Source organism: Cynocephalus volans, chromosome 4 (genome assembly GCF_027409185.1).
Source record: "Cynocephalus volans isolate mCynVol1 chromosome 4, mCynVol1.pri, whole genome shotgun sequence".
In the NCBI taxonomy this organism is placed as follows: Eukaryota; Metazoa; Chordata; class Mammalia; order Dermoptera; family Cynocephalidae; genus Cynocephalus; species Cynocephalus volans.
The window spans coordinates 100,868,969-100,894,114 of NC_084463.1; the positions used below are offsets into that span (position 1 = coordinate 100,868,969).

Below are 25,146 nucleotides of genomic sequence, written 5' to 3' on the forward strand. Positions count from 1 at the left end.
CCCCAAATTATTCAGCTAACTGTCACCAGTTCCACCTGACCTCAGAATCCACACTCTTCTCACCATACCAGAGAAGGCACTAGTAGATGCTGGGTCATATACATGTCCAGGTAGACAGAGCCTCCTGGAGCAACAAAGCAAGCCAGAGCCAGCACTAGAGCCAACCACATCTTTATTAGTCTCTGCAGCAGAGCCAATGGAGCCCCCATATACAGGGGAACTTTAGTGGGCTACTCTACTAGGCAGGGCGTTAGTATTTTACATTGGTGATTTGGACAGGATGGGGGAAGAGACTGGAAAGGGAGGGACCAAATGGGGAGACTGCTGGGCCACCTGCAGGCAGGTATACAGGGCTTCCCAGGCTGGTACAAAGGTGGATCAGGCCCCAGAGGGGAACACTGCCATCTCTTCCAGAGTGAAGGAAAAGACAAGCCTGAGATGGTGACTGTCACAGCTATGGACAGAGGACAGAGCTCCAGAGATCAGAAAGGCATTTCTTGATGGAGGCAACTTCCTAAGGCTGGAAAACAAACAGAGCTCACCTGCCCTCCAACCAGGGTCCCCCAGATTCAGCTCAATTGCTGTCATGGAGAACAGGGATGCACGAAGCTGTTAATGGGAAGGATGGGACTGAATTCAGGGAGTGTTTGGTGTATGGGTTTGTATGTGCCAGTTTAACAAAACAGGCAATATATTATAGGTGCAATCATGAAACTTCCCTCCATGAAAATCTCACATCTCTCCTTACCCAGCAAGCTCCTTAGCCTGGAAACCCACCATGATCTGGCCCTTGCCTCCACCCCATCCCAACTGAACTCCTTTAATTCCCTGGACATGCCATGACGTTCACAGCTCTGCATGCCAACCGTACTACCTGCCTTGCTCCCTGCTCCCACATGTCCCTGTCAAAGGACTGGTAACTCTGCAGTTTTGTCAAGTGTTTGTTTACTCCTATTTTTCCCACCAGGCCTGGAGATCCCCAAGGAGAGAGCAGAGAACCCAAATCATGTTGTCTCCAGAGCCTGGGGAACGTGATGCCAAATGAAGTTGTGTTTGCTGTGTCCAGATGTGTTTGGAGGAAATATATCCATATGTCTAGGACTTCTGGGTGTCTGGCAGTAGATGAGAGGATTCCGAGCAATGTTTGTGCTTCTTTGTGTGTGTGAGGTGGGGGGTGGGGGGGGTGGAGAGACGGGTGGGGGGGCGGGTAGGGTGTGGGAGGAATGGTCCAAGCCCAGAAGAAGCTAATGGGGAGAAAAGGGCCAAAGTGGGACAGGGCATTGATGGGAGGGTGGGGTCCAGAAGGAAAAGGGGTCTAGCAGTGTACGCGCAGGGTCCAGCGCTCAGAACCAGCAGGGCGACCACATGAGCGAGCCGAGCGCGGCGCCTGTGGCGGCTCCCGCGAGCATGCCCATGGCCAGCGGGGCGCCCGCACTGTAGCAGGGATCCTCCCGCACTATCACGTGCGTCACGCCGGGACCTGCGGAGAGAGCCCGTGAGGATCGGGAGGAGTAGAGTGACCTTGCTTCCCTTCCTGCGTGACTCCAGCCCAACCTAGCTGGGGAAACCGAGACCGTGATGCAGGAGGACTCCAGCCCACGTCTTCCAGGCCTTGGATCTGCTCCAAACGTTCTGGGACCGTGCGACTAGGGCGGGGCGGCCAGAAACCCCCGGGGTCGCTCAGTACTAACGCGCTGCACCTGAGGATGTAACGCGCTGCACCTGAGGATGGGCGGTCACTCCCGCCAGGCCCTGGAGTCAAGAGGCTGCCGTTTCCGCATCAGCCACCAGGGGTCGCCACCGGCTCAGGCATGGGTACTGGGGGCGGCCCGGCTGGGTAGGGGCGGGCCTGGAGAGGTGAGGTCAGCTCTGGAGTGGAGAGCGATTGAGTCTCAGGATGGGGAGGGGCCTGCGGGGTGTCCTGCCTGGGAAAATCCGTGAACAGTAAAAGGGTGAGAGGCCTGGTCCTGACTGACGGACTGTGGGCGGGGCCTGGTGCTGGATTGAGGTGGGTCGTGGGGCTGGCAGGGGACCGGGAACTTACCTGCGTAGGGCGGTCCGTAGTAGCTGCGGACATATGTGGCCTCGTGTGCATTGGGGGGCACCACCTCGTAGTAGTCCTGGTATGGGCTGTAGACGCGCACCTGGGGAGCCCAGCCAGGTCAGCTGCCCGGGAACTCTCTGCCCCGGGTTTGGTACCCTACTCCCCATGCTGGGCTCAGGCCCCACTGGGCCCCAAGGAGCCTCCTCCCCAAGATTAGAAATAAGCCACCAGGCACCAGCAAGCTCCTGGAGAAAGGTCCTGCCTCCCTACAAGGTCCACGGTCCTTGTCCTCTAAAACTTCAACCCCTACATCCATCTCCCAGTGGTGCCCATTCTCCTGCCCTGGCCTCCTACCTAGCTCAGAAATTCTCCACGGCTCCCAACTTCCCTTCATAGATAGTCTAATATTTGCTAGCAGCTCTACAATGGCTCCACTTGGAGAAACCCAATGAATTTCTCTACTCTTATTCACAGGGAGGGGAAATGGCCAAGCCCCAGGCCCTGGAAATAAACAAGGGTTGGGGAGGAAGGAAGGGAAAGGAAAGGTAGGGATGGGAAGTAACTAAAGTAACTATTATTGGGCAGCCACTATGTTCCTCGTCCTGAGGGAAGTGCTCATGTATGTCACTGCCTCCAATCCTCAGGGAAGGTATTATTATCTCCACATTGCCACAGAGTTGAGGACTGAGGTTCAGAGAATGGTCAGTGTTCTCTCCAGAATGTACTCCCTGCCCTCCCCTCTCCCCCATTAGATTTCTACCAACCCTTCAAAGCCTAGCTCAAAAGTCACCCACTCCAGGAAGCCCTCCTTTCTTTCTTCCTGAGTTTTCTGTGGATTTTGTGCCTCTCGTTGCTATCTTTTCTCCTGGCCTTTCATACCAGCACCTCAAAAGTGAGCCACCTATGGGCAAAGACTCTTGATTCATTTGTTTCACCAGCAGGGCTAATGTATAGCAGGAACCAATAAATATAGTCGTATGTGGAATTAAATGGAAACTCCCAATCCAACCCCCTCATTTGACCCATGGGGGAGCAGACCTGGAGAGGGGGCAGGATCCCCTTCTCTTCGGTATCCTTCTGCTTAGCCCCTTCCACCCTGTTCTATTCACACCTGAGTAGTCTGACTCCCCTTAGGGGTCCAGTTGTCTCAGACTTCACTGGCATTAAGGTGATTGCAACATCTCTCAATCCCCCAAACCTGTTCATCTTCCTGTAAATGGTTGTCTCTGTAAATCCCACCACCATGCACTCAAACCAAGAAATTAAGTTGGACCCTTGTCTTTGCACACTCGCCTTCCATGTCACATCAGCCACCAGGTCTCATTATTTTAACCTTCTAAGTATGTTCTTCTGTCCATCCTCTTGGCCAATGCCAAGACAATAAGCCACTGATTTTAGCAACTTGGAAGTTATGGGTGTCCTTGGAAAAGCACTTCAGAGGAATAGTTGGGGGAGGGAAGAAGCCAGACTATGCGGGGTTGAAGAATGGTTGAGAGGTGAGGGATGGAATCAATGTGTCATGACATCTCTTCCAAGAAATTTGGAGTTCTCCAAGCACACCTTGTGATTTCAAGTCTCCATGCCATTTCCCTTTGATAGGGATGCCCTTCTCACCTTTTCTCATTCAACCACCTAACCTGTCCTTCAGACTCAATCGAATTATCCCTCTCCCTGAACCTCAGGTTCTGTTGGGGTCCCATCTGGACACCCACAGGCCTTGGACTTCCCTCCATCATAGCACCGATCACACTGTATTGTCACTGAGTCCCTGTGAGTGTGTGTCTCTCCCATCAGACCTGGAGACCCATGTAAGGGCAGAGACTGGGTCTAATCAGAACTGACTAGAACATGGTGAGTTCTAATAAATTCTTACTGAATTTATCTCAAGTGAATCAAATACAGAGCTGGACTGGAACTAAGGTCGCTGAACTCTGAGTTCAGTTTCACGTTAGAGAGAACAGTCTCAGGGCAACACAGGGGGCTCAGACAAGCAAAGCTATAGGTCCTCAGTCCCAAGTAACCTTATTTGATGTGCTCCCTCCTAAAGGGTGATCTTATAATGCTTTCTGGTGGGGGGTGGTCAGGAACTGGGCTCCATGACCAGAAGGAGCTGGAGGGATCTAAGCACTCAAATCCAATTTTAGTGGTAGGGAAGTTGAGGTCCAGAGCCTCCACCTGCCCTGCAGCTGCAGAGTGAACCAGTTGCCTCATGAGGCTCTGGAGGGGGTGGAAAACACCACCTCATGTCCCTCTGGGGCACCTGTTTCTACTCTCCAGGTCTGGGAGGCCCCAAAGTAAACTCATGTAGGTTACCTGGCAGCAGGCAGGGACACCCCAGAGAAAAGGACAGAACCCGAGGGTTTGATCTCTGATCCTCTCCCTCTTTGGATGCCCAGCCTCTTTGGGTAGGGACAGTATTTGCCAATCAGGGGATCACATGCAAATGACTCCTCTCAGATAAGCTGTTGTGTACTTAGGATTACAGTCTTTTAAATCCTATTTTTAGACATCCCCACTTTAAACAAACTTGTATCCTAGTCTGGGCATGGGGAATGCCTCAGAATGATGCGCTGGGAGTCCAGGGCCTCCACTGATGAAATGAGTGACCCTGACCAAGTTAGGTAACCTCTCAGAACTTCTACTTTCTCATCTGTAGACACAGCCCACTCTCAGAGTGCTATGAAAGTCCAGAAGAGCCACATCTACACAACCTGGTGGCCCAAGCACTGCCAGACTCGGTGGTTCTGCACACCAGAAGCATCAGAAGCAACCTTTTAAACTACAGGCTTCCTGGATCCACACCCCACATCTATGAAATTAGAGCCTCCAGAGGTAGGATATGAACATTTGTTGTTGTTCTGTGAGTCCCTCAGCAGTTCTCATGCACAGCCACACTGAGTACCGCTGTGCAAGAATTCACTGCTGACTCTAAGACCACAGCTACTCTAACTTAAGCCCCCACTGCCACCCACCCTATGACAGGCCCTGTGCTGAGCACTGTGGACAGAGGAGGGATTCAGACCCAAATCCTGCTTTTGAGAAAAGTTCAGGGCAGGGAGAGACAGCCGCAGACTAAATTGTAACACGCAGTAGTCCTGCCGCAACAGGTTTTCTCTTTCTCCCTTCATTCATTCGCTCATTCAGTGAACATTCCCTGAGGCCTACTTGTGCCAGACCCTCATGTGCTAGGAAAGAGGAGGGTCAGAATAGACTGTCCCATCACTTGAGCATTCACTGAGCACCTGTTGTATACCCAGTCCTGTGGCAGGCTCCATCAGGGCAGAGCTAATCAGACCTCATCCTGGCCTTGGAGAAAGCTCCAGGTTTCACGGGAGACTAGACAGACAGGAATAAACTGACTCAAAGCAGGTAGAATGAAGAAAGTACTAAACTTTAGTGCCACTGGGCTCTGGGATGGAGTGACAAGGCCTAAAGGGCTGGGAAGTCCTCACTAAGGGGGTGGCCGCCTTTAAGGTAGCCTTAAAGAATGAGCATCAGTTTGTCAGGTGAAGGAGGAAACTAAGGCAGCAGAGAGACCAGCATGTGCAAAGCGTGGAAGAGGGGAGAGGTCAGGTGTGGCTGGAGGCAGAGGGATGAGGGGGATGTGGCAGGCGAGACTGGCCAGACCCGGAGGGCCCTGAAAGCCGGGCTGTGGTCAGTGTCCCATGGGTGATGGGGAGCCGTGGAATATTTGTAAGCAGGGAGGGGATGTGACTGGCCTGGTTTTGGAGGCTCATCCTGGTGGCCAGTACGGAGGCAGGGAGGGCTGAGCCAGCACTTACCCAGATCCGCCTCTCAACCTTACAGGGGCTCCACGAGCGGGTCACACACCTGACCTTGGGGCAAACTCGGCGGCTTCTGAGAGGGATGGTGGCTCCAGCCTGGGCCTGCTCATGCCACAGAAACCCGAGAAGGGGGAGGGACGGAGGGAGGGAGGCATCAGAGGCCCTCTACACCTAGAGAGACTCAGAGCTCTTACCAGGCCCCACAGGAGCTGGGCTGGGCAGGGGGATGTCCTCTTTCTCCTCAGCCCATGGTAATCAGGGCAGGCTCAGAGAGGGGTGGTGACTGCCGAAGTCACACGGAGGAAAAGGACCAGTAGTCTCTTTCCAGAATTAGCCCACCCTCACCTGTTTCATGCAACTGGGGCTCCCAGTCTCCAGGGAGGACAGGACAGCTCTGATCTGTCATCCTGCCCACCTGGCCCCTTCCACCACCACCCCAGCCTTGCCCCTGGCTGTGTCCCCAGGCCCTGTTTTCCCTGGTACAGCTGGGGTTAGGGGCTCTTGCAGCCTCCACCCAGGGTGGGGTATGAACCCACAGCGTCTAGAAGGACAAAGCACAGGTCACTCCTACATAGGCGCTAGAACAGAGAAGAGCCCACAAACACAGACATGAACGTGCAGAGAAAGGCAGACATGGGCGCAAAGACACAGAGGCAAACACTCGCCCAGTTTAGTAAGCCCTGGGCCCTGAGGGACGTGTGTATGTGCAGCAGTGGGAGGTAGAAGAGGTAGAATCGAGGGGCAGGAGCAGAGGGAAGGGCTGGGCAGAGCAGCAGGAGGCTGGACAGGCAGAGGAGGGTTGAGGCAGCTTCATAGAGCCACAGAGTGCAGAGCGGTCACCCTCACCTCCTTCCACCTCTCTTCAGTGGGACGGATTTGACCGGCATAAGGGGGCTAGGAAGCTCAGAGCCAGGTTAGCCCAACCTGTGTCCCTCCACCTTGCTGACCACTCCTGCCTCCTCACTTCTGGCTTCCTCAACCCACCTGCAGAATCTGCCCCCAAAGTCTGACCACAGCCCTCCCTGCTTACCACCCTCTATTGTTCCCCACAACCCCCAGGAAAAGTCCAATTCCTCCAAGAGGACTTTGAGGCCCTTTGTGACCTGGCTCAGAGGACCTAAGAGGTCATCTCTCCAGTTCGTTCGCTCCGTGCAGGCCAGCCTCTGGGCCCTTACCACACATGTGCATACACACACACACACATGCCAACCCCCATACAGCTCCTTCTGCAGTAACGCCCTCCTCTCAACATCACCCTGACCTAGGTTCCGATATGGCCTCCTCCACGGACTTAAGACTGTAAGCATTGGGACAAGTCACTCCCTCTCTCTGAACCTCAGCTTCCTTATCTGTAAAATGGGACTAATAATACCAACCCGCACCCTTCCCCCTGCCAGTGCTGTTGGAAGATGAAATGATGTAACCAATGCCAGGGGCTCAGCACAATGCCTGGTCCTCAGCAGGTGGATGCTCAAGGGGGTTTCTAAATACATCCCAGTCTTCCCTCCTATTTCCCAGTGGACTTTCTCTCTAGATGAGAGGGGTCTCTGCTGTGCCACAGATAGAAGGAGCAAGCAGAGATTCTGGAGCCAGGCATATGCGGGTCAAGACCAAGCTGGGCCTTGGGCAGCTCGTCAAACCCACACCTTCATCGGTCACTAAGCTCTGTTGACTCCATTTCCTAAATATGTCCTATACACATCAGACTCTCTGCCAGCAAGGCCTTAGTCCAGACCTCCAGCCACCCCAGCCTTCCTTCTCTTCCTCGATTTGTAAGCATCTTAACCCCTCTCAGGGCCTTTGCACATGCTGACCCCTCTGCCTGGAAAGCTGGTCCCTACATGCATCACCACCCCTTTTACCCAGTCCATTTCTGTTTATCCTTCAGTTCTTTGCTTAAGCCTCATCTGAACAAAGGGGCTGCACACGCACATCTCCATCAGAGTAGTGACGGCTATTGAAATGGAATCATTAAATAATTAGTTGTTTCACATCTGGCTGCTCACTAGGCTGAGTCTGGGAGGGCAGGGCCCACATCTCCTTGGTTCACCTCTGATCCCTGGCACTTTGGCACAGCACCTGGCACATAGTAGGAACTCAGTAAATATTGGTCATATAGATGAATGAACCTCAGTCTTACCATCTGCAGAGAGGGAATAATAATCCCAACTTCACAGGACTGTGGTGAGAAGTAGCTAGAATCACACCCGCACCACGCCTGGCACATAATAGTTGCTCAATAAAAGACAGTTCCTTTTCCCCAGCTCACATGCTATCCCTTCCAACAAGACTTCACGGAGGCTTCTTTCTCTGAGCACCAGTGCCTTTCCTCTATCCTTTTCCACTTGGGACTCAGGGTATCTGAGTCTGCATAAGCCTATCCACACTACATTTAGAACTCTTGGTGGTTGGAGACCGAGTCTGAGTCACCCATGATTCCATGGCACAAGGCGGGGGTGGGGTGGAGAGAATGGAGTGCTCACCGGGGTGGAGTTCGCCTCCAGCAGTGCTGTCTTCCATGCTCTGCAAAGCAAACCCCACCAGACCATGAGGAGGGAGTTTGAGGGAAGGGGAATTGGGTCCCCACATTTTAGATTTTCTTCCCCAACCCAGCCTCTAGCCGCAGTCTCTTGTGAAGGGGGAGATCCTCTTGACTATTTCAGGTAGATGAAAGTGATCCCTCCCCTGCCCCAGTCACATGGATGGAGCCCTAAATTAGGCTAATTTGTTCTTAGTCCATAGTCTCTTTCCCTCTAGAAGTTCCAGTTTGCCCAGTTACACAGTGGAAAGTTGGGCTTGGGTGGGCTATTAGGGGCCGTCAGATTCTGAAATGCCTGGGCAGGTGGTCTAGCTGCAGCCCACCTCCACATCCCAAACCAACAAACACAATTCGCCAAAGCTCTGACCCCAGAGCCCCGGGAAGGCCCAGTGGACACCGGACAATTAGGCCTTTGTTGGTTGCCATGGCACCTGGCTGGGCTGGACAAGGCAGCTCTGTGCTGTCTGCCCGGAGCTCTGCTTCCCCCACTCCTACACACCCATCTCTCTCCCTCTCCTCCAGTGCAAATGCCAAGTGCCCCTCAGCCAGAGGGTAGGAAGCGAAGGAACGTGAGGGGGTGGATGATGCCTGAGGAGGACACACACAGGCTCGCAGTGTGGCTGTGCTTCTGACCTAGGGGTACCCCTGCCTGGGACACATCGGCTGCCTCTGCAGGCAGATCTGGGTCTACCCCTCAGATCAGATGCCTCCATCAGGGCATCTTCTCAGAAGGGAGTGGGAGGGAGTGTGCCCAGGCAAGGGCTCACCTCAGAGGCTGCTAAGTACCTGATTCCGAATGACCAGGGACCAGGTACCTGAGGTAGGTGTGCACACCTTTCCCTCAACAATCCTGAGTTCATCGTAGACCATGAGAGTTTACTGTGTACCATGCCAATCACCATGAGCCATTCAAATCCACTCTTCCTGACCTCCAGTGAGGCAACCTTGCTGACTGGTCTCAGGCCCCACTTTCTCTCTCAGAGTACCAGAAGGCCCAATGAGGAGGGAGCATCTGGTCACATTCCCCAAGACCCTACCCAATCCTCTCCTGGGAGTGACTCACATGGCATCATCCTGGGTCTCTGCGCACAGGTGCAGGCGGGAGCCCTCCCGTAGGGTCACGGTCAGCAGACCATCTCGGCTCCGGCCCTCTGGGGGCTGCACATCTGGAGGCAAACACACATATATGAGCACAGGCCCCAGGTTCCCCCAGTAAATCAGGAACAAGACTAGAAACTGACTGCTCTAGGTCCTGTTCACTGGCATTGCCAACGTCCTCTGATCCCGCACACTTCCCTTGGCATTCTGCTCTACTTCAAACCCTTTCAACCTTTCCAGATTGTCAGCTTCCCTAGGTACATCTCCCAGTTACCCTGTTATACCTGTGGCCTGACCCTTGGTCAAAAAATTTGGAGATTGGCTGTGTGACTCTGGGCAAGTCACTTAACTTCTCTGAGCCTCCTTATTTTATTTCATCTTTATCCAGTACCTAGCGCCTAGAGGGCAGGAACTATGTATGACTCACCTCCATGACACAGCTCAGGGTAGGGACCAATATCTTAACTCACACCCAACAGAACTGGAGTTGTCAGAGGCTCAGAAGCTCTCTGAAAGCTGCTAAGAGCCTTCCAACCACAGATATTCTCAGACACAGTGGGAGAGCCCTGCCTGTGGTCACAATGCCACAGAGGAAGGGGCTTCTGCTCACCATGGCACTCTTGCCCGATCTTTATGTCACGGACATTGAAGTGGATGAGTACTCGGTCCTCCTCGTCTTGCGCGGTCTCATCGTGGTAGTAGCCCAGGGTCCCATCCAGCCACAGGGCAAACCAGTTCCGCTTCCAGCGGCGGAGGATGGAGCCTGTGCAATATTCCAGACCCACCAGACAGGCTGATTCCAGAGCCTGCTGGGGATAGGAGCCCTGGATGGGCTCCAGAGGCCTCTCAGCCCCAGTCCCCAGTGTCATACCGCCTCTTCCTTGTCCATCTGCCCCCTGAAATGAGGGCAGATCCTCCTTCTGTCTCACCCCCTGCCTCCCACTGGGCCCAACAAATATGCTGAATGATGACCAGACCCACTGCTTGGGAGCTTCTAAGGCCAAGCCCCAGTCTCTTCAAGGGAAAGACCTCTCTCTGCCTTGAGCTCCACTTATCTCTTATCTCTGACCTGTGTACTGCCTGCCTCCTCTACCAGACTGGGGGTCAGCAGCTCACCCAGCAGGTCCTGTGTTCAGTGTTTGCTGAACTGAATGAACTGAGAATGAACAGGGGGCAGGGGGCATGATGACCCAGGATGGCTCTTGTTGAGATCATGACTCTGCTCAGAGGTGGGTTGGGAATTTTGAAACCTAGCTTCAGACATTTTGCAACTGGAAATCTTAACAGGAAAGGGCAAAAACATAAGAGAGCTTCTTAGAGCTTTACAAATTCCAAAGCACAGAGGGATTTTTCATTTTGTTCTGTGTCCAGCTCATGGCTGGGGTGGTGCCGTGGACACACAAAAGTTCAAACCCAGTCCCTGCACTTGAGGAGCTTAGTGTGGGGCCAGTAGGAGGTGGGGGAGTGGGGAGACAGATCCACCGGTAAAGACAGATCTGTTATAAGAAGTTCATTATAAGACATTGTGGGAACTGAGAAGAGAGCCTGTGTAGCTTGGTGCTACACAGCAGTGGTGGCATGGGGGTTAGAGGAAAAGCTGGAGAAGGTCCTCAAAGAAGTGGACACCTGAGCTGGATCTTGAAGAATAAATAGAAGTTTACCAAGCAGTCAGGAATGCGAAGAACATTCAGGCAGAGGGAAGAGTATGGACAAAGGAGGGAAGGAGAAAAAGGTCCTAGTCTCCTGGGAGAAGGCTTCACTGTGGTGGGCCCCACAAGCCACTTTCCTCTCCCCTGCCCCAGGACAAAGTGTAGGAATGGACAGGGCTTGGCCCGGGATCACTCACTCTGTCTCCACAGCCAGCCGCCCCTCACCAGGGCCATTTCTTCAAAAGGACTTTCCAGGGCGGAGTCAGGCGGAACCTGTCAGAGGATTAATAGGACACAGAGGCCTCATCAGCAGCTCCAGAGCAGCTCCCTGGAGAAGCCCCCAGCCCTGTCCTCCCTGGGGGAGCCACCGAGGAAACGTTTAAGGGAGTGTTAGTAAACAAACAAGGGCAGGCAGCCTCGGTCTCCTCCCCATTTTCCTCTCCAGGCAGAGAATGGGAGCCCTGTCCTTGTGGGATCAGCAGGGCAGCCACCCATTATGAGGACGGGGGTGGGGATCAGGAGCCTGGATTCCAGTCTCAGCTCCATAACCTGGGCTGAGTCCCTTCTCCCTGATCCTCCAGTCTAGTCTCAGTTTTTAGATCTGTAAAGGTGAGCCAGGTAGAGGTTAGAGTGAGGAACTCTTAAAATACCAGAAACCCTGGAATTTTAAAATGCTGGTAGCATAGCATGGCAATGAACGAAGGACTTCCATGATAAGAAGAGCTTCCTTCACATTTGGACCCCAATGGAGTTGTTTACAAAGTTCATACAATACTAGTTTAACAGCAGCTATGTTAACAGGCACTATGTACCAGGTATGCTTCTCAGTGCTTTCATCTATTATCTCATTTAGGCAACCCGACCATCCTTGTTATTCCCATTTTAGAGGTGAGGAAACTGGGGCCTGGAGAGGTGCAGGCACTTGCACAGTTCTTTTTGATTAGTAAGCAGTTGAGCTGGGATTCACACCTGGTAGTCCTGGTGTCAAACCAGTAGGAGCTTTGAAAACTCCCGATGCACAGGTCACAGCCCATACAATTAAATCAGAATGTCTGGGGTTGGGAGGCCAGCACTGATAGTCTTTAAAGATGTCCAGGTGATTCCAGTGTGCAGCAAAGTTTGGGAGCCACTGCTCATACTATACTACCTCACCTTGTCCCCATAGTAACTCTGTTAGGTAGGGATCTTATTTTACTATTTTACAGATGGATAAGCTGAGGGACAGCAAATGACTCATCCATGTATATGATGGAGCTTGGATTGGAATCCAGATGCCTTCTGTTCCCGAGGGCGACTTACTTGCCAGCAGGTGCCTCTGCCCCTCCCCCACCTGCTCACACCTGTTGCTGCGTAACAAGGGCCGGCACACCTGGGCTGGAAGGCCTGGCTTTGTCTCTATTTCTCCTGTCGCTCCCTCCCTCTCCAAGCTCTGATACAGGTCAGACAAAAGAATCAGGTGCAAACTTCCTTTCCAGCCCCCCTTGATGCACCCACCTGTCTACACCTGTTGCGGATGCTGCTGGCAAGTCTGCTGCTACTCGATGGTGCTGCCACCCAACTCGCTGCGCCTGCGCTTTGTGAGCCCCAGAGCGCCTGGGGCATTTCACTCCGCAGGCAGCGCAGGGCCTTGCTGCCCCTAGGCCCCGCCCCACCCAGGGAGGGGGCTTGGCGGGGGGGGGGGAGATGCTGGCCCAAGGCATGTTGGGACTTGTAGTCCACAGCCCTAGACGAGGACATCAGCTGCCTCTCCTGGGCAGGTCTATACTGACCCGAAGCACCAGTGAGAGGACATGCCTGCGATTTTATTTTTTTCTTAAGACATCTGTTCACTCATCATGAGATACTTTTTCTTAAGAATCTGTGAGCTCATGTTCTAGAAGAAAAGTAAAGTTTGCAAGGAGAAGCCCGGGTCCTAGTTATGCATACTTTTTCGATGCTCAGTTTGTGCCAGGCACTGCACTCGGCTCTAAAGCAGCATCTGACACGACCCTTGTAAATGTAAACACACAATTAGAGCACCGGGTGTGATTTAACAATGAGAGAGGAGTCTGACTATCCCCAAGAGAGAAGGCTTCCCAGAGAAGGCTGAAAGTGGTCTTGGAAGATAAACGGCAGTTTCCCAGGGTAAACCTATAATAACCAAAGAATGTACTCTGACCAGATCAGCTAAGTTATAGTGCCTTGGGAGATTTGGGATATCAAATCTCCCAGTCACGCTCACCTGGCCTAAGAAACGTTATTAAGACCATTTTACTTAGAAGCAGCTGTAATGGCGCCAGAAAGCCATACAGTAACCTAGAATTCTTATTACCTGTACTTACATCCCCGCATGTAGGATTTAACCTAGTAAAATCACAAATCTATGTCATGTACTACCAATAGAAAACCTGATTAAGTAGTTAGGCAAGCCTGCCTTTCTCTATCTTTTGACCCTTCCCTCTTCTTGTGATTATAAAATGGTAAGCTCTGCTGGCCCTCTTTGGACACATTTTCAGTGCTACTTGATCTATGGGTCTTCCCAGTTGCAATCGTCATATTGGCTCAATAAATCCTTGGTCTTCGTGTCTTTTTAGTGACATCTTGGTGACCACCAGCGAGAAGGGACTCCAGAGCAACTTTCCTAACTGCCCAGCATTTCCTTTTGAGTTCGAGTTTGCGGTACTGGCCAAAAGAGTACCCTTGTACTTCAGGGCCTTCCTTGGAGTGGAAGGGGTGAGGTTCTCCCGGATTCCGTATCTCTCTTTTTGGTTGAGATCAGAGGATCTACTAAGCTGTTTTTTTGCCAACCCTCTCTTTTCCCGTTGAGAACGAGGGTTTCCGTCTCTACCCACAGGAGTTCCAGATAAATGTGCTGCTAATTTCTGCTCCCCCTGCACTGTGGGAGATTCTAGGTTTGGCAGCTGTCTACCTTTTCGGGTGGGAGGTGGGAGGTGGGAGGGAAAAGGGGAATTCTGTCATTCCAATTTCTGCCGCTAGGTGGGGTTATTGGATCACGGTATTGGCAAATATGGCACCGGTATATTTCAGTTTTTCGGTCAAGAGAAAATTACATAGCATGCTTTTAAAATAACAGCTGTTTGGTGTTTTATTTCGCAGATACTTAAAAAACGGGACCATATAACTTGAGGTGACCTCAAAATTACAATGGCCAAACATGGATCCTTTAAAATAAATCAGTTATGTTAAAATATATATGTATATATATTTATGCTTTTTCTACAACTCTCATCTTAAACAACTGTGTTATAGGTCCTTATGGGAAATGGAATTAACAAAACAGTCTTTTAAACGGAGATTAGATTTAAAACAGTTAAAAGTGCTTTATACCTGCCACAAAATTCCTATAACTTAGGAAAAAAACTTTATAAAAATTAATTTAAATTGTTTTAAAATTATAACTCTTTTGTCCTCCATTCCCTAATACAACTTCTCGTCATCAATAACTTGGTTGGAGTTCTTCCACAGTTTTTTCTATGTTGTCATATAAAGACTTCGTGGGTCTTATCGTTAAGTTATACTTGACATTTTTCTCAACATGATTTATTGGAAAATGGTCAAAATGAAATATTGCATAAAATAAGGTTGTGTTGCTAAAAAAAAAAAATTATGACTTTTTTTGTCTTTGGCAAGTGGATGGTAAGTGGACCCAAACCCTTGACTTTGGTGTTATCAGCATCATGCTCTTTCAAAGTGAGCTAACTGGCCAGCCCTAAAATTATGACTCTTAACCTTTTGGGGTACACATTTGTGATACTTCTACCCCATAGACACCCTTTTTTTTTTTTTTTTGAAGATGACCAGTAAGGAAGGAGATCTTTTTTTTTTTTTTTTTTTTTAAAGGTGACCGGTAAGGGTATCTTAACCCTTGACTTGGTGTTGGCAGCACCATGCTCTCCGAAGTGAGCTAACTGGCCATCCCTATATAGGGATCCGAACCCGTGGCCTTGGTGTTATCAGCACCACACTCTCCTAAGTGAGCTACGGGCCAGGCCCCCCATAGACACCCTTGATTTCCAGTTTATCTTACCAATGGTTTTTGGTTTTCCTCCTATAGAGACACACAGCAACTTTATGTAGAGACTGCCAGCTAGGAAGCTGAAAACCTAGATACTATGGCCAAACAAAACGTGGGTTATAGCAAACAAAACTTCTACTTTCCTCTTTAAGTTGTCATTAAAAAGACTCTAGATCGTGAAAGGGTATAAAATTCTTATTTGTTTTGGATTTTTGAGTCATTGTTCAGGTATATCTTTAAATCTAAAATTTGGTTTATAGGATGTTAAAAATTTTTGTTCAAATATACCTATTTAAAACAAGTAAATTAGGTAAATGTGACACAGATAAATGTTTATGTATAATCTTGTCATAGCTTCAAAAAAATCTCTTCAGGGCCAGCCCGTGGCTCACTCAGGAGAGTGCGGTGCTGATAACACCAAGGCCGTGGGTTCGGATCCCATATAGGGATGGCCGGTTAGCTCATTGGGAGAGCGTGGTGCTGACAACACCAAGTCAAGGGTTAAGATCCCCTTACTGGTCATCTTTAAAAAAAAAAAAAAAAAAATCTCTTCAATAATTTAAAATCTTCAAGTGATGTTATATTATTAAATTAAGTAGTAGGTAATCATAAGATATTTAAGTCATTTCTAAAGTATGTTAAAATACTAAAACATTAATTATTAAACATATGTTTAAGTTCATATATTTCAACATCTTATTTTTATGGTATAAAATAAGACTAAATATATTTAGATCTATACAAAAACAAAAAACAAACAAACAAAAAAAAACCAAAGAAAACACCAAACTGCCTTTTCAAAAATTAGGAAATCAGGGGCCAGCCCGTGGCTCACTCGGGAGAGTGCGGTGCTGATAACACCAAGGCCACAGGTTCAGATCCTATATAGGGATGGCCGGTTAGCTCACTGGGTGAGCGTGGTGCTGACAACACCAAGCCAAGGGTTAAGATCCCCTTACCGGTCATCTTTTTAAAAAAAGAAAAAGTTAGGAAATGGTTTCCATCTACAAATATTGATATAAAACAGTTCAAAATTGCTTGCTTCCTAGGTTTTTCCACTGGAAGTTAGGGTTACTAACAGTTACGATTATAGTTAATATATGTAATTAAAACTAGTAGGTATAAGAGAAACAATTCTATATACAGAATATTTAAGGAAGAAGGGTATAAGGAAAGTAGAATATGTTTTTGGTAAAGGTTATAAAAGGGCATGAAGATGTGGTGCGGTTTTTGTTAAAGAAACAGAAAAAAATCGTTATTCAGAAAACTAAATGGATAAGTCGGGAAAATTTTAAGAGGTTATAAAAAGTTTATAAAAGTCTCGTGTGGTCAAAACTGACTGAGATTGGATAGATTTAAGTTTTTATTGAAATTAGCTTTAGTATTAATAGTATACTGGTACAAAAGTGAAGTTTGGTTTTCCTTTTAAACAGGATTTTCCTATGTTGATTGATTGAACTACAACAAAAAAATTTTAAAAATAAAAAGAGGAGAGAGGGGAGAGAGTGAGAAACAGATTCTGTGTCTTGAACCCTTGACCTTGGTGTTATAACACTGTGCTCTAGGGGCTGGCCCGCGGCTCACTTGGGAGAGCGTGGTGCTGACAACACCAAGTCAAGGGTTAAGGATCCCCTTTCCGGGTCATCTTTTAAAAAAAAATAAATAAATAACACCTTTCTCTAATCAGCTGAGCTAACCGGCCTGCCTAAAATCTTATTTATTTTGGCGTTGGCCAGCCCAGGAATCTGAACCCTTAGTGTTACAAGGCGGTGTTCTAACCAACTGAGTGTTTTGTTTTTTCAAAACCAAACTATTTATTTAATACCTGCTGTTCTCAAAGTTCAGTGGCAAGCACTGAGGTTTCACCTTCTAACCAAATTCTTTTATATAGTCCCCTGTCCCCTCTGTCTGTCACCAAATCCATAATTCTGTCACAGACAGCTGGCTTGAGAATCTTTTCCCTGAAAGACAATTAAGCATGGAGATTCTGTGTCTTTATTAGGTCTTTTTATTACCTAAGAAAACTGAGTTAAAGATGCAAGGTTTCTTTCAAAAATATGTAACTTCATACTTGTATGGATATGTTATTAATGTATGTTCCAAAATTGTATAAAATTCTGAAAATTCTGATATGTCCTAGTATTTATCAGCCCTAATTATGACTATTACATAAAGTTGTTATAGGCCATAAAAATAACCAAATTTCTTTGTCAATTGTCTTGATTGTTCACTGTAAATTGCTTTATTTTGATGGTTTTCTTTCTAAAAGCTCTTCACAAATCCTAAACTGTGATGTCTTCAAGGAGGTTATGGAAAGGACAGGAAGACTAACAGGTACTCTAAAATGCAGGTCTCTGCTAATGACTTTGAGATCATGCAATTGCACTGGGTAAAAATTTCAAAACTCTAATGGAAAAACCAAATTTGTAAGGTTGCTAACCTAATCTTAAAAAAAAAAACCACTAAGAATTCATTAGTTATAATTATTTATATGGGACTGAACTAAAAATGGATTGAAATGATTTTTTGTTTTTTTGTTTAAAACATTGCTGGTTCTTTTTGTGTTTTGTTTTCCAGATTAAAAAAAAAAAAACTTCCCTTGGGCTATTTATGGATTTACATCAATTTAGCAAAGTATACTTTAGTGAACAATATTAAACATTTACTTTTCTTACTACTTGACCCCTCCATGATTTAAAACTATTCATGAGTATTCTCATTTTATGACAATATAGTTATTTGCATAAATTCAAAAAGAATCTGTTCTTCTTGAAACAGGACACAACTAAAAACACTGATTATTTTACCAAGGTTTTGACTGGAATGTCATATCTTCAGATATGACCAGATTGCTTTAAGGGAATGAGATTGACTTTATAAAGCCAATAGACTTGGAGAAAGAATGGCCTGGTACCTTGTCTACAAGATTCCTGGCTTCAGGGTAAGTAAAAAATGTCATTTCTGCCAGGAACCTCCAAAAGTGGAATACACCCAGTTCATACAGGTACAATCTAAAAGCAATTCAAATCCTTGGCTTGGCTTCCTAAGCCTTGAGAGGCTTTTAAGAGTCTAATCTGAGATACCTTATAAAAGTCCCAATAAAGCCAATTTAAAAAGAGCCTATATGATAAATCACTATTCTTACTGCACTCTATGCAAATAATAAGGCCAGAGACTAAACTTATTTTACAAATAAATGAGTCTTGTAATAAATATCTTTGGTTAAAAGATGGTACTGGAAAGAGAAAAATTATGTATTAGAAAAAAAACCCTGTAGTACACCTGTTATAAGATCCTAGCCCTGCCCATTTTTTGTTTGTTTTGTTTTTGTTTTTATTATCTAAACTAAATCCCGAATTTTAACAAATATCCCTTCCAGGGGAGTTCTCTCTGGGCTCTATAATGATCAAAAGATATGGGCCCTTTACAACGTATGACCAAAGGCTCTTCCATTGGTATTGCTTAACTTGCATTCTAGCCCATTTCAAAAATATCAGATTTCTCCCTTTGAAAGAATGACTTATGTGCCTAGGTAAATGACTTTATGGATTAGCTCTTCTAAAAGGTGATATTCTTCATTACTGTCAAAGCCTTATAAGGCACCTCACGAAAAATTCTAATTAATAAAGGATTCTTTCCACAGCAAGCTCCCAGGAGATAAAAACATCAAAAACCATGGTCTCCAACCCACAGACTTTGTTTATTAAAGACATCATCAAATAAAAGGACTCCTTCCAGCCCCAATAAAAGGGACCAGATCAGGTATTGTTAACCAATCTCTGTGCAGCTAAGCTTAAAGACTTGGGCCCATGGATTCATGTTTCTCTCTTAAAAAAGACAAATTCACCTGAGTGGACCTCCTCCATTGCTGGAGATCTTCTACGGAAGCTAAGCCATAGCCAGACACCGTGCTCTTCCAACCAGGGCGAAAAAGACGGCAGCTGGGCAGGCAGCTTTACCCAAAACTCCAGGCCTGACCTGATGACAACTCCATGATCAACGTTGCTGAAACTTTTGGACTTCTACTCTGGGGAATTCTTCTAGTCTTAGGCTTTTGTCAGACTAGCTCTCATCTCTTGGTTCCCGTTCCAACCAGGCCATATGGCTCAAGATTACTTACAAAGTTAAGCCCTCACTTTACTGTTCATTTTCCCAGGCCTATGCTAACTTAAACTTACCACCTAGTTTAAGTTGTAAAAGTGCTGTTAATTTTTTTCTCTCTCACTGTTTTTTCAAATACAGCCATCTCGTTCTTCAGGTTTGCCAAGAATTAAAAGATCTGATTACTGTCCCATCCCAACTCCATGTTGCTTAAAATTTGAATTTAGACCTAAAGGCCAGAGCCCAACTTCTTCCCCTGCTACGTGGACATGACTTTCTGGGAATAAACCTTCTCGGCGACAAGGGACCAAAATGTCTCTCGACCTTCTGGAAATGAGCCTTCTCGGTGACAGGAAACTAAATTGTCTACCTGAGTTGATTATCAATGCTTTCACATGAAAGATTTTTTGATAAAAAGGGGGAAATGATAACCAAAACAATCTGCCTTGAACTTGGAAAATCTGAGATGTCAGTAGACTCGTCCACCTGTCCTGGGAAACATTATCATAAGACCATTTTACTTAGAAGCAGCCATAATGGTGCCAGAAAGCCATAAAATAACCTAGAATACTTCTTATTACCTGTAGGATGTAACCTAGTAACAACCCCAAATCTACATGTCACGTCCTACCAATAGAAAGCCTGGTGAAGTAGTTAGGCAGGTCTGTCTCTCTCTCTACTTTGACCCTTCACCCTTCTTGTGATTATAAAATGTTAAGCTCTGCTGGTCTTCTTTGGAACACATTTTCTGTGCTACCTGATCTATGTGTCTCCTGATCTATGTGTAATTGTCATGTTGGCCCAATAATCCTTGCTTTATGTATTTGGTCTCCGTTTCTATTTATCTCCACACCTAAGAGCCCCACATGAGCACTGGTCAGGAAATTCGAGAGCGTCCAGCATTTCCTATATTTGGAAAATAGAGTGCAGGGGTGGGGAGAACGTGGGGAGTGGCAGGTGAGAAAGCTGCAGGGTTGCAAGGAGATAACACGAAGGCCTTTGGTAACAGGCAGGCTAGGAATTTGTACATTATAACATAGTGACAGGAGCTTGGGGGTGGGGGTTTCACGATGAGGAGTTAGGTGGTGCGATTAGGGTGTTGGATAGGTCCGTCCAGGGCACAGTCGAAAATGGACTGGAGGGGCCCAACCGGAGAAGGAAAACCGCTTCTGTGTCGTCACCTCGGTCTGCCCCTCCAGGATCAGTCCCACATACCCCCACCTAGGAGCGGACAAGGATATTATTCAGACAGCAGGGGCTGTCAGGACCTCCAAGGCTCCTGGTCCCATCTCCCCCTGTTTGGGAAGGGCGCCCACCCTGTCCTGGGCCCTTCCTCCTGTCCCAGAGAACTCTTCCTTACCGGGGCTGCAGGGCTCATGGTTCCTGGGCGGCCAGGGCAGCATTTCCCAGAAGGCTCCAGCAGGGGGGCATTTGCTTGAGCGCCTTAGAGATAAGGGGATCAGGAAGGTGCTACCAAGTGGGAACTTGAAGGGGGAGGCACGTCGCGGGCACACAGACACCAGGGAGGTCGTCTTCTTTCTCTCAGAGATCGACTGATCTCCGGCTCTGACGCTCGGAGCCGGGGAACAAGTCGTCCGTAATTCGGAGGTGGTCTTGGCCTGGGATCGCCCAGATCCCCTCTTCCCGGGGCTGTGGGAGGGGGTTTGCCGGAGAGGAAGGGGCGGGGCCGGGGCGGGGCTCAGCCTTCACTCCGGCCGGCGGGGCCGCGCCGCCCCGCTCCTCCAGCCTCCGTCTCGCTCCCGGGTCTCTGTAATCCTGACCTCGAGCCACCCCCGCGCTTCGTGCACTGCGTGCCTTGCTGGGGGATTCGCCGTGGCCGAGCTTCTTAGCCACTGAGCTCATCCCCTCTTAGCAGCCCTGGGAACCAGCTCTCCCGAACCACGCGGTTTTTCATCCCTGTGCCTTTAATCACGTTCTGGTCCCTGGAAAGTCCTAGCGCTGCCTTCTCCTGGCTAAATTTTTCACCCCCATAGCGGAAGAAAGGAAGGAGGGAGGGAGGGGACAGAAGGAGGAAGGAGGGAAAGGAAGAAGGAGGGAGAGGTGGAAGGACAGAAAAAGGGAGGGGATGACAAAGGAAGGAAAAAGGGAACGCAGGCAGGCAAGGCTGGAGCTGGCCTCAGAGAACCTGGACCCAGACGCGGCCCCTCTCCCAGCCTCCCCAGCAATCCCATTCCTCATGGGCAGTTGGGCCTCCTTCATAGAGTGCATGGGGTGGGGGCAATGGTGGGAACATCGCCTAGATTAAATTCTCCGGATTTAGCAACCAGATGAAAAGGAAAGATTTTCCAGCAGCAGCATGGAATTCAGGGGAAAGACCCCAGCACCATCCTCCCACAGAGAGAACGCTATGACTAGAAAAACGGGAAAGGATGCTGGGCAAACTAAAACCACAGACGCTGCTGTAGAATCTAAATGTAGCCGGACCTGGCTTGTGTCTCTAAACTGTTGGCCAATGACCCTCTTTGAGAAGCTAATAAAAGGTGTAGACTCATCCCAGGAAAAAAAATGCCCACACAGCCCACAGCATTCTGCACATAATTCCTAGGAGTTCATAGACCCTGAAGCCATGATGATCACTGTTGGATTGTTTTTAATCTACAGAGCTGTGTAGACAAGTGGAAAGAGAGTGGATTGACCAGTGAAAGGTATGAGAGCATAGCAGGAATCCCAGCTCCAGCAGTCCTGGCTGTGAAAGACTTTGTTCGTTTAATCAACTGAAACTCATGGAGACCAACAAGTCAACAAGTAATTGCACGTCCTCTATAACTGGTACATAGAACTATTGGCAGAGAGAAAAGTATTTTGCTATTTCAAATGCCTCTGGTGGATGAACAGCTCACAGATGATATATTGTTTATTTATTTATTTATTTTTTAAAAAGATGACCGGTAAGGGGATCTTAACCCTTGGCTTGGTGTTGTCAGCACCACGCTCACCCAGTGAGCAAACCGGCCATCCCTATATAGGGATCTGAACCCGTGGCCTTGGTGTTATCAGCACCGCACTCTCCCAAGTGAGCCATGGGCCGGCCCCAATTGTTTAGAGGCTAGTGGACTGGTTCATCAAATTCAAATTTACTACTTACATTTTCTAGAGAGTATAATAAAATGAGAATAATTTATATTATCTCTATTTACTAAAAAAAACTTGATCTTTATATCAAGATGCAATTTGAGCAAAAGTAAAGCCACTTACATAAAAGTTATTAAGTAATTTCAGTGAGATATATAATTCACATACCATAAAATTCACCTTTTAAAGTATATAATTCAGTGTCGTGATATATTCACAGAGCTGTGCAACCATCACCATTGTCTAATTTAAGAACATTTTCATCACCCCAAAAAGAAACCCTATATCCTTTAGCAGTCACTCTCAATCCTCTTTCCCCAGCCGCAGGCAACCACTAATCTGCTTTCTGTCTGTATGGATTTGCCTGTTCTGGACATTTCATATAAATGGAATCATGCAATGTATGGCCTTTCATGACTGGTTTCTTTTACTTAGCATAAAGTTTCAAGGTTTATCTATGTTGTGGTATCAGTACTTCATTCCTTCTTATTAACGAATAATATTTCATGATATGGATATGCTATGTTTTATTTATCTATTCATCAGTTGATGGATACTTGGGTGGTTTCTACTTTTTAGCTATTATGTATAATACTGCTATAAACATTTGCATATAAGTTTTTGTGTGGACATATATTTTCATTTCTCTTGAGTGAAATTGCTGGCTCATATGGTAACTCTATGTTTAACATCTTGAGGAACTGCCAACTATTTCCAAAGTGATTCACCATTTTACAATCCCACCAGCAACCTATGAGAGTTCCAATATTTCCACATCCTTGTCAACACTTGTTATCGTCTGTCTTTTTTATTATAGCCCTCCTAGTAAGTGAGAAGTGTTTTCTTTATTGTGGTTTTTATTGGTCTATTTCCCTAATGACCAATGATCCTGAGTATTTTTTTCATGTGCTTATTAGCTACTTGTATGTCTTCTTTGGAGAAATGTTCATTCTAATTTTTTGCCCTTTTTTTAATTGGATAATTTGTTTTTTATTGTTGCTACAAAAGGTTTTTTAAATTAATGAAATACATAGAGGGCTGGCCAGTGAGCTCAGTTGGTTAGAGTGCACCGTTATAATACCAAGGTCAAGGGTTCAGATGCCCACACCAGACTTTCATATATATATAATTCAAAAATAGTTCTAAAGAAAAAAATAAGTGAAATGACTTAAGATCTTTGTGGCATTTCAGGATTTTGAGTAGAAAAGAGTCATGTGGAGACTCAATTAACCCAGAAAGTAATATACTGCCACTTTCTGGATGGGGGTATCCAGGGAAAAAAAATAACACATGAGGGACAGTAAGGAAGACAAAACTTCTTGGTGGAAAGACATCTCAGGGGGCTTTTTGGAGCAGAGGGTTAGTTTTATGTGTCAACCTGGCTAGGCTGTAGTACCCAGCTATTCAATCAAACACTAATCTAGGTGTTGCTGTAAAGGCATTTTGTAGATTTGAATGACCTATACAGATGAGTTTGGTAAAGGAAATTATCCTTGATAATGTGGGTGGGCCTTATCCAATCAGATGAAGGGACTGAAGAACAAAAAAACTGAGGTTTTCCTGAGGAGGAAGAAATTCTGCGTGTGGGCTCGACTGCAGCCCCAGCCTCTGCATGAGAGTTTCTAACCTCCGGCCTGCCCTACAGATTTCAGACTTGCGAGCCTCCATAATTGCATGAGCCAATTCCTTGAAATAAATTTCTTTATATGGGTATATATCTCCTACAGTTTCTGTTTCTCTGGAGAGCACTGACTAATGCAGGAAGGAAGAGGACACTTTTCCGTGAACTCCCCATTTGCGTCGATTGGAAACACCAGATTTGGGAATGAAGGACAGCTTGACAACCAAGGAGAGGGTCCAAGGACAAGGTGTTGAGGGCCTCCTGTCTCAGAGGAAACAGCACCCACCCCCAGAGATGAGCGTGGTGCAAATGCTCCCTGAACAGTGCTCCAGCTGGATCATCAGATGCTTGAGGATCCACTTCTAGAAGCCCAAATTTAGCCACTGTTTCCTTTATTCTTCGTCTCATCTCTGCAATCTCTTGTTTTTAGATGAGGAAGTTTCTTTCAGCTTCCTGCACTCTCAATCAATGATCATGAGCTTTTAGTTCAAGGGAAATAATTTGGCTTTGAGCAGAACAGCTGATCCTTTTAGCTTTGCTTTAAGGCTTTTGACTTGCTTTCTGAATGTCTTTGGCTCTTCATTCGCATGTTCATCTTGTCATTTGCTTCAGAACTTTCCTCTTGCTCCAAGTAATGATCTTCCTGGACAGGCAATTTCTCAAGAGACTCCATTTCTTTCTCCTGACAAAGTTCAGTCACTTCATTTCCTGAAGATTTTGATCTGCACTTTTAATCAAGGTTTGCTCAGCCTGAAGACTTTTTAGATGATGTGTCATGTCGGCTTTTCTGTTTTCTTCTTTAGCAGTGTTGATGTAGAATTGATTTTTGTCTCCATCTTGGTGTTTAAATGCACACTTGACTTTTCTACATCAGTCAGTTTCCTCCTGACTCCTCTTGTCTGTTTATAAATACTGTCTCCACCTCCTGATTCTAAGTTACTACCCTTGTTCTCTTCTCCAAGGGAAGCTGTCAGATCATTCATCTTTAGCCAACGCTCCTCCAGAGACCTGTCCCAACTCTTCACACCTTGAGTCCTGAGTCTTTCTTCTGTTGTCTGTAATAGTTTTAAGTTTGTTTTTGCTTTTTCCATTGTAGTTTTATGGATTTGGTTTCTCCTTCTAGAAATAATATCTTTCCTCTGGTACAAGAGAATAGCTCATCTTGACCTGAGTACTGAATTTTTTCTTTTTTCAGCTGGTT

At 47.1% G+C, this 25,146-nt stretch overlaps 2 protein-coding genes across 4 annotated transcripts in view; one reads left to right on the plus strand and one right to left on the minus strand.

Moving 5' to 3' along the window:
• RAB6A (RAB6A, member RAS oncogene family) overlaps positions 1-1,136 on the plus strand; it is a 105,649-nt gene extending 104,513 nt beyond the window's left edge. The window contains exon 8 of one of the 3 annotated variants that reach the window (XM_063092780.1): positions 968-1,134. In XM_063092780.1, the coding sequence (XP_062948850.1) occupies positions 968-1,035 (68 nt within the window). In that variant the 3' untranslated portion in view covers positions 1,036-1,134. Of the gene's footprint in view, positions 1-414 lie in introns of all 3 variants that reach the window. The other 2 variants (XM_063092778.1, XM_063092781.1) reach the window with 2 other exon arrangements.
• Positions 172-20,878, minus strand: PLEKHB1 (pleckstrin homology domain containing B1). The gene is made up of 7 exons (XM_063092784.1): positions 20,592-20,878; positions 11,313-11,388; positions 10,077-10,229; positions 9,432-9,534; positions 8,313-8,352; positions 2,045-2,144; positions 172-1,480 (listed from the first exon to the last, which is right to left on the minus strand). The coding sequence occupies exons 1-7, from the start codon at positions 20,607-20,609 to the stop codon at positions 1,344-1,346; spliced, it is 627 nt and encodes a 208-aa protein (XP_062948854.1). The 5' UTR covers positions 20,610-20,878; the 3' UTR covers positions 172-1,343.
• Positions 20,879-25,146: the final 4,268 nt, after the last annotated feature.